This window comes from Pseudocercospora fijiensis, assembly GCF_000340215.1.
Source record: "Pseudocercospora fijiensis CIRAD86 unplaced genomic scaffold MYCFIscaffold_9, whole genome shotgun sequence".
Classification (NCBI taxonomy): Eukaryota; Fungi; Ascomycota; class Dothideomycetes; order Mycosphaerellales; family Mycosphaerellaceae; genus Pseudocercospora; species Pseudocercospora fijiensis.
The window spans coordinates 417,585-431,479 of record NW_006921540.1 but is presented as its reverse complement, the minus strand read 5'-3'; the positions used below and the strand labels follow the sequence as shown (position 1 = coordinate 431,479).

General features: G+C 44.0%; 3 protein-coding genes across 3 annotated transcripts; 2 read left to right on the top strand and 1 right to left on the bottom strand.

Moving 5' to 3' along the window:
* Window positions 1–8,058: 8,058 nt before the first annotated feature.
* Window positions 8,059–9,874, bottom strand: MYCFIDRAFT_212350 (uncharacterized protein). Its single transcript, XM_007932497.1, has 4 exons — window positions 9,483–9,874; window positions 9,242–9,429; window positions 9,072–9,185; window positions 8,059–8,884 (listed from the first exon to the last, which is right to left on the bottom strand). The coding sequence occupies exons 1-4, from the start codon at window positions 9,809–9,811 to the stop codon at window positions 8,121–8,123; spliced, it is 1,395 nt and encodes a 464-aa protein (XP_007930688.1). The 5' UTR covers window positions 9,812–9,874; the 3' UTR covers window positions 8,059–8,120.
* A 505-nt stretch (window positions 9,875–10,379) lies between these two features.
* Window positions 10,380–11,557, top strand: MYCFIDRAFT_190628 (uncharacterized protein; the record flags this gene model as incomplete). The annotated part of the gene is made up of 3 exons (XM_007932496.1): window positions 10,380–10,435; window positions 10,697–10,892; window positions 11,090–11,557. 3 exons carry the CDS (start codon window positions 10,380–10,382, stop codon window positions 11,555–11,557), a joined length of 720 nt encoding a protein of 239 aa, XP_007930687.1.
* A 1,116-nt stretch (window positions 11,558–12,673) lies between these two features.
* MYCFIDRAFT_80713 (uncharacterized protein) lies at window positions 12,674–13,370 on the top strand (the record flags this gene model as incomplete). Its single annotated transcript, XM_007932495.1, has 2 exons — window positions 12,674–12,890; window positions 12,949–13,370. The coding sequence occupies 2 exons, from the start codon at window positions 12,674–12,676 to the stop codon at window positions 13,368–13,370; spliced, it is 639 nt and encodes a 212-aa protein (XP_007930686.1).
* Between the last annotated feature and the right edge of the window lie 525 nt (window positions 13,371–13,895).

Here is a 13,895-nt window from a genome sequence, read left to right as displayed (position 1 = left end):
TATCGCACTTTTAATATATTATCGCACTTTTAACGCAATAGCCGCCGACTACTACTAGTTAAATGCCTAAGGCTAGAATGCCTAAGGCTAGAATTGCTAGCGACTAGAGGCATAGGCAAGGACTTCGTATTAGGCTATAGCTAGTTTGAAAAGCTCTTCGGTACGATAATAGAATGTGCTCTGCGCTCGTTAGCCGACGTAGCTCTTTACTCGAGTTATCGCACGCCCGTATCCCCGACGAGGTACGCAATCTAGTCTACCGCTACTACTTCGCCGCTAGGCGCGCACTCTAGTCTACGGAGCTATTAGCTATTAAGCTATTATCGTACGCCTAGCCTAGCTAGCTATTAAGCAATTATCGTACGCCTAGCCTAGCTAGCTATTAAACAATTATCGTACGCCTAGCCTAGCTAGCTATTAAGCAATTATCGTACGCCTAGCCTAGCTAGCTATTAAACAATTATCGTACGCCTAGCCTAGCTAGCTATTAAGCAATTATCGTACGCCTAGCCTAGCCTAGCTAGCTATTAAGGCACGTACTCTAGTCTACCGCTACTACTTTAATCTAGAGCTGCTATAGGATAACGACGATATTACAGGCGTTGTTTTAGTACTTAGATAAGAATAGTCCTTCCTTAATATATTAAATATTATGCTCTATGCTCTATGCTCTATACTCTATACTCTATGCTCTATGCTCTATACTCTATACTCTGTTCCTTTAAAAGTTACTACTACCCTTACTACTAAGGCTACCTATACGTACGAGGAGACCTATATTAGCTCCTTCTACTGCGCTAGTGCCTATACTAGTTAGGTCCTAGGTTTCTATACCCTCGAATAGCTAAGCAGTACTATTTGTAAGCTAAACCTATACATTATCTCGCTCTAGATTAAGTACTATATCCTCAATTAGACCGTAATTAATACTATCTAGGCGCTCTATAGCATTAGGACCCTCTAAGGCATTAGATTCCAGCACCGTAGTACGGCCTCGAATAAAGTTCTAGTTAGTAGCGTTGAAGTTCTCGACGACTAATAGTATCTAATCTGCACCGATATTCTAGATATCGTCCGAGAGCGTAAAATCTCCGTACTGCTACTTCGCGAACCTATCGATACGGATCTTATTAGCTCGATTAAATACGCCCGCGCTAATATCCTTATTAGTATAGTAACTAGTCCGATAGATACTAGAATTCTCCCTAAATATATCGCGGATAAGTCGAGATAACTCTCGGTTTATCGATACTCGTTTAAAGGCAGTAGTAAGTCTATAAGTCGAATTAGCAAGGCGATTATAGTCCTCGGATAGGGTATAGTTAATAAGCTTAATTATCTTATTACTACCGATAGTATAGCCCTTCTTTCTAGACTGATTAACAGTTATAGTAGTAAGGACCGCCTTCTATAGGTCCTTAGTACCGCCCTTATTAAGGAGGAAATAGAAATAGGTTATTAGACGACTATAGTTGCTCTGTCTAGCTCTAAGGAATATAGTAATCGTATAGTCTACGCATCGACGAAGGTAACCGATATCCTATATACGGATAGTATAGCGGACGCGCAGAAATAAAGAGATCTCCTTTATTAGTCTATATATAGAGGTAAAGGCCCTATCTAGCCTAGCTAGTATAGCGCTATTGTCGGCAGAGGCAGGTCGATTAGGCATTCCCTCCTATGCTTCTAGTAATAGGAGCAGCTTATACATCTCCTTTAGGATATCTATATACTTAGCAGCGGACATCTTCTCGATAATAGCCTACTTAACGACCTTAGGCCGGGTCTAGTTACCTTCGCTAACAAGATCCTTAGAGATATAGCTACGGTTAACTATAATCTAGAGGAATACGGCGATAGTGCGAGCCTTAAAGCAACGCTTTAGCAGTCTCTGTATACGGAAGAATTTTAGTAACTTTAGATTAACCTCTTTTATACCCTAGAAATCGATATCCGATAATAGAGAGAAGTCTATACGATCGCCGGCCTTGTTCTTGTTCTAATAGATACGGAATAGTATAAAGCATAGGTTTATAAAGATATAGAACTAAGCGGGCACTAGAAGGATATACTGCTTCTTATCGTATACAGCCTTGTTCTCGACACTACTAAAGATTATAGCCAATATGCGCTCGATAGTTAGCTAATTACTAACGTTGATAATTAATCTATTATCGAAAATCGGATCCTCTAGCTTTAGACCTAGATTGCCCTAGTAGATGTCGTCGTATACTAAGGCGGTGCCCTTATTCGAGATCTTATTATTCTACGATAGAGGCATAGCTAGTAGCTAAGTCTTACTACGGAAGCTATAGTTAATCTCCGGATATACTAGTTCTTCGACTAGATTACCGGTATCCTTCGCTACCTTAAAGATACCCTTAATCGCGTTACCAAATATATATATATAAGCTTCGTAGAGCTAATGTGTTTCGACTACTACGATAGCATCGTCGCTATCGATATTCTAGATAATGTTCTCGGTAAGTACTAGCTTCGAGCGGTCTAGTATGTCCTACGTTAACCCCCTCTCTAGTATATCTTCGTAAAGGGCGATGTACGAGTTAGTAATATTAACCTATTTATTATTGTCGGTAATGCCTTAGTCCTTCCGCTTTGCCTAGCGATTAAAGTTGTCGTAGCAGATCTACTAGATATACAACTTGGCCTATTCTAAGATCTTTAGCCGCTAAGTGTTAGCATTCTTCTTAATTAAGGCTTATATAGTCTTATACGTAGGAAGTAGACCTATACTATAGAGGGTGTCGATAAGAGGTGCCGGAAGATTGCTAATATATACTAATAGAAGGCTAAGCGACTTTAGTATCTAGGAGGCCCGCTTTAGTGCTATTAAATATACTACTATATACGTAATCGTATAGATACGCTTCTGCATTATATTCCGCTTGTCCTCGAACGATACTACTCGCTATATAGTATCCTTATAGGTATTTAGCAGTATAAAATCCTCGAGAAGGCGGTACTAATTTAGGGCGATATTATAGATTATATCGTATATCTCGGATAGGCGACGTAGTGCGGCAAGACTGTCTTCTAGCTTGTAGGCATTAAAGAACTTCTTGCTAATTAAGTTCTTAACCTTAGTACGTAACTAAACAGCACTAATAAGGTGCTTATTCGGCAATATATCTTAAATAGCCTATATACGCTTACGGTAGGTCTTTGTACCCGCCTTACCGAACTATATAAACATTATCTTCTCTATTAGCAATCTAAGCTACGCGAGTTGCTATATAGTAATAGTGTACTTCTGCTTTAGCGTACGACGTGGACTACGGAGGCTAGCAGGATCGAGTACGCCCTCTTCCTCGTCGTTTATCTTATCGAGGCCGCGCTTACTAGGCCGCTATCTAGGCTAATCGTTATCGTCGTCGTTAGAGGCATTACTAGTACGACTCTCGATCTCTAACTCGCCCTCGCTCTGCGAGTCTTTATCTATATTAGTATCCTTGTCTTTAGTTAGACTATTATTAACTAGCTAAGCGTATATAACGTTAAGATTAGCATTTCTTAGGCAGCGAGCAGACCGCTTAGGCTAATAGATAGGTTAGCGGACAGGCTAGCGTCGAGTAGCTAAGCGATCTTTATCGCCTAGTATATACTTAGAGTTATAATAGTCGCTATAATACTAGCGCTAGCAGCGGCGATTTTAATCGACTATATAGATTAGCAGGTCGGACGTCTGTCCTAGTAGATCTAGATCCTCTAGTATAACTATATCCTCGTCTTTATCTTTATTATATTCTAGTCGAGTCGGCAAGGCGGTATTGTCTTCGCTACGCCGATCGAGTTTAGATATAGCTAGAATATTAGAGAGATAAGAAGAAGAAGCATACTAAGCGCCTCCGCCCTAAGCGCCTCTGCCTAAATATCGATCGAGCTCGGATATAGCTAGAACATTAGAGAGATAAGAAGAAGAAGTATACTAAGCGTCTCTGCCCTAAGCGCCTCTACCTAGACGACGATTAAGCTCCGAAGTATTAGGTTAATTAGTTAAGTTAGAGTCGCTTATATTAGCGATACTATATAGGTCGTATAGGTCGTATAGGTCGTATAGGTGTTAGTTAGTAGTAGTTAGTAGTAGTTAGTATTATTTAGTATTCGGAGTACTAACTCGAATTACTAGCTCGAGTCGCGTCTACTACTTAGCTATATCTTAGCAACGATAGTCTATAGAGGTATACCGGTTATAGCAAAGTTATTCGGAAATACTAGGTATACGAGCTCGTATAGGTCTTAAGTAGGTTAGTAATAATCTATTTCGAACCTTCTAAGTCGCTAGTAACTAGCGTCGGCAAAGTAACGAGAACTTAGTACTACTATACCGGGCGCAGTTATATCTAGCAAGGAAGTCGATTAGAAGTACCTTCCGAAGGGCCTCGAGTTAGTTTAGTCAAAAATAAAGAGGGATATTGCTACCGCTGTTTCCGACGTAGACGAGAACTTAATAGCGAGAAGTCGCGTATAGGTACGTATAGCGAAGAAGTTAGTCGGATAGCCCTAATTAAGGACCTCTAGGTGTTAACTTAGTATATAGCGATATATTGAGAATCGGTATATTTAGATAGGCGGAAAGCTATAGAAGTAGGCTTAGCTAAATTAGTATAACTTAGCGCGCATACGTCGTATATACGAGATTTTTAGATCGTTAGACTCGCAATTAGCAGGGCTACAACCTCCTCGTATTGGATTTGCTAGTTATCGTTAGTATAGCGAGATCGTATTTTAATAGCGGAATCTACGATAAAAATTAGCGGTTTAGCTTTAGGCCTTTAGGTAAAGGATTAGGTAGAGTAGTATATAATTAGTTGTTCGGAAAGACGGAAGCTAGCCCTAATTTATTTAAATCTATTACGTGCAATCTGACTAATTCACTACCGCGGAACGTAATCCTTAATATATAAAGGCCTAAACGGAGGTAGGGTATTTTATATAAAAGTGGAAGGCCCTTAGAGCTGTCTGTCCTATAGCTAGACCCGTAGAGACGAACAACTAGTTAATTAAGATTACATTTACAGTCTATACTACCCTCTTACGAACGAGGCCTGTCTAGATAAGAACCTTCCCGCTATAATTAGCTAGAAGAACTATTTCTTCTACGATCCTCCACTTCGCTACTACTAGCAAAATGTACATCTATATTAACCGCCTTAGAAACTCGCACTACAAATTGATCCCTTGCCGTGCGGTCTTCCGCAAACCTCGTTCTAGCCGGCGCTGTTCCTATCGATAGCCCTCTAGAAAGAGCAGTGCTTCTTATAAAAGTGATTCCCTTCTCTAAGGATTAGCTTATAATTAGCAAGACAAATCCAACAGAATTTATGCTCGCAAACATATAGAACAGATTATATATGTTCACAACTACTAGAATTCTAAAAAAAAAAAATGTCAGCACAGTCCCTAGTAAAATCTACAGTAAAAAAAAAACTTAACGTTTTTTTCCCCCTACGAATTGACCTCACTCAACTCAACTAGGGAGGCCCATACGTACCAGATTGTCAATACAGCACTTCTGACCGTAGCGACAACAACGCAATCTTTGCTCCTTCAAGTTCTTTTTAATATATCTTTTTATATAGAGGAGTTATAGCTTAACAATGTAGAACAAAAATACTCTAATTTGTATCTATTTTTAGAAAATAATAAAATTTCTAGTCGTTACCTATTGAATTTATAGGCTATATAGCCTAAAAGTCTAATTTAGAAGTTTAACAATTTTAGCATTTTTTAGGCCTTAGCATACTATTTTTAGTAATCTAAAATCTAGATCTTATAGTTTCATCTTATAAAAATCTAAATCTAAATTTATATATTATTATATAAACTATTAGTAATATAATCTAGAAAGGAATATTATTTTCTTACTATATTCTCGTTAGTTTATCTTTTTATTTAGAAGAGCTATAGCTTAGTAATATAAGACAAATATACTTTAACTTTTATGTATTTTTAGAAAATAACTAAAACTATTATAGCTATATACTAAGATTAGCCTAAAACTCTTAGGTAAAGATTTTAAGATTTTAGTATTTATTAAGCCTTAGTATACTATTTTTAGTAATCTAAAACCTAGACCTAAAAGTTTTACCTAGTATAAATATATTTTGAGATTCTTATTTTAATACGCTTACTATTAGTCTTAAAATCCTAAAGCGAATATTCTTAACAATTGTAGGCTTAGCAATTTAAAGTTTACAATTCTTAAGAATATTCTTTTCTAAGTTATAAGACTATTTATAGCTTATTTAAAGTAAAAGCTTTAATATAGATTCCTACTAGGTGAAACTATTAGGGTTAGGTTTTAGATTACTAAAAATAGTATACTAAGGCTTAAAAAAAGCAAAAGTCTTAAAATCTTTATTCTAGAATTTTAGGCTAATCCTAGTAGATAGCTATAACAATTTTAGTAATTTTCTAATACTAGATTAAAAATAGATTATTTTTGTCTTATATTACTAAGCTATAACTCGTCTAAAGAAAAGGATATACGAAAGGGAACCTAAGAAGAATTTAAGTTTTAAATTCTAGATTATAGAACTAATAGTAGCTATATTACGAGAAAAATCTCAAAATAGATTTTTATTAAGTAAAACTATAAGGCCTAGTTTTTAGATTACTAAAAATAGTATATTAAGACTCAAGAAAACGCTAAAATTCTAAAATCTCTAACTTAGAGTTTTAAGCTATATAGCTTATTAATTTAGGAGGCAACGACTAGAAATTCTAATATTTTCTAAAAATATACATAAATTAGAGTATCTTTGTCCTATATTATTAAGCTATAACTCCTCTAGATAAAAAGATATATTAAAAAGAACTTGTAGGGGCAAAGATTGCGTTGTGAATTCTTCATTGACAATCTGGTGTGTATAGAGCTCCGTCCTCAACTCACTCACTCTCGCTTTTTTCAAATCTTTCGTCCAACAACCAGGACATTCTTTTCGTGCTTCTTTCTCCTTTCCTTCGCCTGCCACCATCAACACGCTCTCGCGATGTTGTTGCGCTTCATCATCATCACCACAGCTTCTGTCGTCATGCCACGGGAATGCACATTTCCAAAAAAAAAAAATTGATCCCCGCCCTCGTAACACTTTGAGGACATAGACACATTCTGCTTCTCGGATTGTAGAATTGGTCCGGATAGGCAACGTCGGCAGGAGGCGAAATTCTCGTCGGCGGCGAGGGGAGGGTGGTGAGAGGTCGAGATATCAGTTCTCTATCTCTCAGTGAGCATGTTGCTGCATATATAAACTTATTCTACCGTTCGTACTGTGCACGCGTAACTACCGAACGTTTTTTGGATATCTGCGGGAGTACGGCATTGATTGCAAGGAATTTCGATCCGGGATGTCGATTTTCAACCGGAATTTCGAGCCAGTGTTGCCAACATTTTGTACAGGGTTGTGTTGGTGTGCGTGCATGCTGAGGGTTTTCGGTCTTCTCGTACGACTTGTTCGTCGCATGAGGTGCAGAGGGTGGACATGATGGGCGTGCGGCGGGTGATAATGAAGAGGCGAAGATGAAGGAGAATATGTATCTTTAAAGAGGGCGGGGGAATAGCAACCATTTCTGTTCGTGAGAGAAAGAAGGAAGAAAACCTGAAGACAGTTCCGCGCAGAGACTATGGTATTCTGTCTGCGCGTGTTCGAGTTTCATATGCGACAAACTCATATCACTTTGTGGAGACATTGTGCAGCACATGGTGTGTAGCAGACACAGCGCGAGGACAAAAGACGGGATGAGACATGTCTTGCCAACTCACGGAAGACAGGAGGATATCTCTCTGGTGTGGTGGATACAGGTGTCGAGTGTCAAGGAAGGATAGTCGGAGCGCTCCAGCCTTTCGTGTACGTGCAGCCTTTCCAAACCATGCGAGAGGAGGCTCGCCGGGTGCTGTCATCATCTTAACTTTTCGCTCGACATTCGCGAGGTCTGCAATCTGGCATTGGCTGAACGATCGAGAATGGAGCGAAAACATGCAGCAGGGCGGATCTGGCTGCGGCGGCCGAAGTGAGTCCAATCGTGTAAGGCTACGTTGCATGATTGCCTTGATGAGGCTGAGGCTTCGAAATGTTGATCTTCTTTCCTGCATACGCATTTTAACAGCCAAGATATCGCTGCTCGACCCATCGAATTTCCATATCTCCAACTAATCTGCATACGACAACTTTGATTTCCGGGAAGACGGTCATCACCCTATTCAGACCATTCTTTCCAGCCATATATGTGACGAAGATGATATGAGACTCCTTGATGCCATGATCCAGGAGAACTCGTACAGCCATAAGAGCGGCACCACCACTGCTCATCTGTGGATCCATTAGCAATACCCGCTTGTGTTCTGCCACGTCTGATGCCAGCTTGTAGTAGTGAAGTTCTGGCTCTCCGGTGCGATAGTTGGTCTGGATGAGCATTCGTCCGATGCGGCAGTCTGGTATTACACGCTTGAGGCCGGTCTCGAAGCATGAGCCGCCTCGCAATATGACAACAGCAGATACCTCGCCATCCAGTTCGAGGCCACGATATGTTTCACCAGGAACCGGTGTTTGAACGGTATGCTGCCTATAGCACATTCCAGCTGCGAATGCCTGTTCTACCAACATGACGGCAAGGCGGTCAAAGTAGAATATGAAGTCTTCTCGCTCCAATATCGGGTCCATGAGAATGCTGTTGATGCCGCGTACTTGGTTGGTGTGCTGTAGAATTGAGACGTGTTGTGACAGTGGCGCGTCCTCTGCGACCTGCCCCAAGTGTCGGAGTTCAAGCTGATGTTGCAGCGATTTCTCTTGTAATGTCTTGTGAATGCGGTCTGAGACCATGCTGATAGCAACCTTGTTCTCGACACCACGTGGAACAATAATATCTGCACTTGAGCAGTCAGCTATGGCTCTCTCGAACCATTTGCCAGTGTTTGGGGCAGAGAATCGAGCAGATATCAGAAAGATTGAAAGATGGTAAGTGTTCTTCCTCAATAATGTTCGGTTGAACTATGCTTTGAAGTTTTGATCATCATGAAATGTGTTGGGATGAGAGGGGTGGGCAGCACATACCTGCAACATTTCGCTGCGGTTCGACGTAGCGGTGAAAGTTTGGCTTCACGAAGGAGAACCATTGTTTGATACATCCTTCAATGTCACGACCACGTTCACGAACGTCGCGTGTTACTGCACAATACGTTAGACGACATGGAATCCAAGGGTAGTCTGTTATAATCACTCACAGCGTCGAGCAAGACAGAGATCTGCATCGGCCTCGGTGAAGATCTTGAGATCCAGTAGATCGAGAAGGCGTTGGTCGTGGAGGGCAAAGATGCCCTCCAGCACAAGAACATGTGGCGAGTAGACGGTAGTGGTCTTGTCCAGCCTCGCATGCTTCTCGAAAGAGTAGACCGGGAGCTCGGCCTTCTTTCTGGAAGCAGATATCAGCCCAGTGGCTCGATGGGCGAGAGCTGTAACCCTTACCCAGACTTGATGTCTCTCAGCTTCTCCACGAGCACATCAAAGTCGATGGCCTCAGGCGCGTCAAAGTCGTATTCATTTCTGAACGCGGCAGCCGACTGCTCCGGTGTCAAGACCTTGTAGAAGCTGTCCATCGACATAATGACCACCCATGGCAGGCTGAGCTCTCGAATGATGGCCATAGACAGCGAAGTCTTGCCCGAGCCCGAGCTGCCAGCCACGCCGATGATGGATGTGTTGGCCCATGGTGGAGAGTAATGGGCACGAGGCGTGTGCTCTTCCTCGGGCTGCGAGAAGGCGCTCAGAGGGAGCTCCAGTGAGGGCGCGTTCATCGTAGACGCATGGAGAGCACGGCCGCGGTTATCTCGATCGTCCACATGGTCATGGCCAGGCGGACGATGATAGACAGCAAAGGTGGAAGTAGGCAGGAAAATCACAAGCGCGTGATGGAAATGGGACTCGAAGTGAGTGAGTCGCGTGGCAAAACAGTGGGACGAAAGAGAGGGATTGTCGGCCAAAATTCTTCGCATACCAAAAAGCCTCTTTGGTACGCTCTCCCGCTCCCACTCCCACTCCCACTCCAGAGCACTCTCCGTCCTCAAAATCATTGCTCAGACCACATCGTACACATCACCAAACAACTGCCGCTGTCTGCCGTCGCATCGTCAAACAGTGGGCTGCATGGAGGAGACACGCTGGCTATGGTGAGTGCTCCGCCGAGCTCCTACACCATTCTGCACGCACTTGCCACGCTGCACGAGCCTGCCCTCATCATGGAGCGCAGTGCAGTGCAGTGCAGTGCAGCCTGCCGTCACCCAGCTTCGCCCCTTCCGCATCGAGGAGACCTCTGTTCTGACGCTGCCCTGTCTCCAGAGCTCCCCTCCTTCCATGACACCCACGATGCGGCCCGTACACTCGTTCGACAGGAAGGTGGAAGATGCCAAACCCAGCAAGAGGTCTGTCTCGTCTCGCCCCGCCCCGCCCCGCCCCTTCCACCTACGCGCTATCGTCCTCTGCTCTACATGATGTGTTAAACACAAATGGGAATCTCTCCGAAACACAATGAGGAGAAAGCAAGATTTGTATCTCTGATTCAGCAGCATGGACATGGATTGGCACAGCTACCCTATTCTGCTGGCATTCCTGGCAAAAAACCAGGCCCGCAGGCGCCGGCAGCAAAAGTGGCTCGACATTGCGACTGACACAATTTGCCGCAGTGACATCAACTGGGTTATCATGGACTACCTCGTGTCCGAAGGCTACCCAGGAGCCGCCGAGAAGTTCGCCCAGGAAACCAATATTTGCACGCCCACCGACATGGACAGCATAAGGGAACGCGTGCGCATTCGCAACGCCATTCACGCTGGGAGGATCGAGGAGGCTGTAGAGATGATCAATGAAGTGGATTCCGAGGTATGAAGCGCTCCGCCTTTCCCTCTCTACCCTCTTTCTCGAAATGATTAGCTCTTGTTTCATGCACCACTCATATACCTCCGGGTGTTGATGAGAAACAAACTACACTTCAGTCCTCAGTATGATCTTCACAACCCATCGCAGCACAGATAGAGTCCCTACGTCCTCGTGCATCTCGCTGATGACACTTCGAACAGATCCTCGATGAGAACCACCATCTCCACTTCGACCTCCTTCAACTGCACATCATCGAGATGATACGAGCCATCATCAATAAGCCTGGTGGATTCCAGGTCTCCGAGTTCAAACCGGTCCTCGAAGCAGCTACGCACCAGCTCGCACCACGCGCACCGACCGATCAAAAGTATCAACAAGCAGTGGACCGCACCATGTCGCTGATGGTTTTTCCTGTCGAGAAGATGCCGCCAGAGATAAAAGAATTACTCGACCTCAAGCTGCGTGAGAAAGTCGCAAATAATGTCAACAGATATATATTGGAGAAGCGAGGCGAAAGAAGTGAAGCAAAAATCTTCAATCTTGTACGGGCTCGCGCTTGGGCCGAAGCACAGGCTAGAGAAGCCAAGGTCGACTTACCACCGAACCTCCCGATTGGATTGGATGGGGATGCTACGGCGCAGGTCGCTGGGGACGTTATGGTGCAATGATGGATAAATGGCATGATGAGTTCACCAAGTTGGAATTTAGCGATGGCGCTGGGGGCGTTCTTCTCACCTTTACTGGTGCACGAGAATTGAATTGCATGATTTTACAAGATATTTTGACCCTTGTTCCAGTTCCAGTCTTGGTCGGTATGTCATACCACTGCTAACGCCTTATAGGCACATCATCGAATCCGCCCATATCACCTCGACTAGTCTTCCTCCACCTTTGTCAATCCATCCTCACCCTTCCCATCAACAGCCCCGGACTTCTTCCTGGGCTTTTGATCTCCATCCTCCTCCAAGCTGCCCGTCTGCACAAACCTCCGCTTAAGGCTATACATACTCGGCTTCACCTTCTTAAAATACCTGCAATCCCTCCCATGCTGCTCCCTCCCACAGGGATAATCCGACCCCTCTCCCACCCACGGAATCAAACACTTGGCACAAAACCTAAAACCACAACCTCCTTCCTTTACTCCCGCCAGCTTCATAGCTTGCCCTGGAAGACATTGCACGTACCCACAACCTTTCTCGACCGTGGAGGGGACTGAGCAGTTGGGGCAGCGGTTGAAGGATTCGGCGATTTCGTTATGTTCTTCGCGGGTTTTGCGTTGTTGTTGATCGGGATTCTGCGTATACCGATGGTTTTGATTAAGCTGTGGGTGTTGAGGTTGACCGGTGTAGTCAGACTCAGTGCGGCGTGTGACAATCTGGTGCTCGCAGACCTACGGCAACGCTTCACTTCGACCATCACATGCAAGCATTGTCGCTGCCGCGCCGTCGTCAGTCACAAAATTCCAGAGCTGTCGCATTCTTCAATATATCCCCAATCCTACTATCATCATCACTCGGATCACTCACTTGAATTGAAGGAACCTATGGTCCGTGCACACGCGCTGCACCACTTCTCGCATCTTCCGTAGACACACCATCGAACAATCAACACACTTCAAGTTACGAAAGCACACACCGATCACTAGTAGTTGCATAAGAGTCACTGGAACTTCTACCCACAACGAGAACTGTCGGTAATTGAGACCAAGGATCAAAGCAGTATCACCATCCCGAATCAATCCAGATTCAACTCAAAGTTCTATATCATCCGAAGGACTTTGCAAGATGTCCAAGCGAGGAGTCAATGAGCTATTCATGATCGACGACGATGAAGGAGAAGATCCAAGAAATTCCGAGCCGCCGCCCCGAGATGGACCTGAGAGGACTGGCCCTGGTAGACCAAAGGCTGGGCCGCCAGAGAGGAAGAGACAGCGCTCCGAAGCGCGGTCACGAGCTTCGACCGCTGGGGCAACTCCTGTCGTTGAAGACTTGACCGATGACAGTAAGCGTTGCGTAACTGTATCCGAATACCTGACCACGGACTAAAACTTATACGATAGACATCATGTTCATCGAAATCCCCGGCGAAAAACTCCTCCGCCTAAAAAAAGAAGAACTCCTAGATTTCATCAAGAACAAAGGCACCGAAATCTTCTGCGAAGCTTACGAAAAGTGCTTGAACGAAAAATTAAAAACAGCATTGAAAGATCGTCCCGACACGTTGCGACTTGGGAATAAAGTCAAGATTATCAACAGATACGAGACGGTCTGGAAGAAGGAACTCAGTACGGCGAGAAATCTGATTGCTAAGGAGATGGATGATCTTGAAGCGATCTTGCCTTCGCTTCATTGGCCTTCCCAAAGGGCGCAGTTCCAACGTGACTTCATTGGGCCTGTGGAGCAACGCCTCGCAAGGGCGGAGAAGGGGGTTAAGACTTTTGCGGCGTTGATTAGAAAGCTTCAAGATACGTCGAATGTTTGAGAGGAGCCCTTCCTGTCGTACGATACCGGCCACGAGCGAATGCGAATCTTGGGCCGCAGGCTGTTTTTTTTTTTTTTTTTTTTTTGCCCCAAGGGAGCTGGACTGGATATTTTGAACCGTAAGTCTTAACCTTTCGACTACCGAATGAGACGTCGGGAAGGAAAGCTGACATTGGCAGGCAGCTGCTCTCCCAGGTCCCATCATTTCACCCTCTCATCCATCCTCCGAGCAACTCATCATCTCGAAGATAGACCATCCCATCTCAAAGCTCCTCTAGCAGCGATCAAAGCAATCTCAGCCCGTAAGAATTGCAGTTCCGGCGCCCGAAAGAGGCGTTGAGTACAAGAGCTAACGTAGGCATCTAGTTGCTCTCCCACCAAATCTTTCGAGAATCCACGGTTCAAAATCTCATTCGACAACAAGATGTTGAATTCTCAACCACTATGCCTTGAAGGCTTTCAGATACTGCCCGATCTCTATACCTTATCAACACTTCTACGACTTCAATTTAGGAGAAAGAGACCA

Excerpts from the sequence above, each read along its gene's own strand:
- MYCFIDRAFT_212350 (XM_007932497.1), bottom strand. The coding sequence starts at position 9,811 with ATGAACGCGCCCTCACTGGAGCTCCCTCTGAGCGCCTTCTCGCAGCCC. Across the intron at positions 9,430-9,482 it reads CTGAGAGACATCAAGTCTGG|AAAGAAGGCCGAGCTCCCGG; the intron begins GTAAGGGTTACA and ends ATCTGCTTCCAG. Across the intron at positions 9,186-9,241 it reads TCTCTGTCTTGCTCGACGCT|TAACACGCGACGTTCGTGAA; the intron begins GTGAGTGATTAT and ends CGTATTGTGCAG.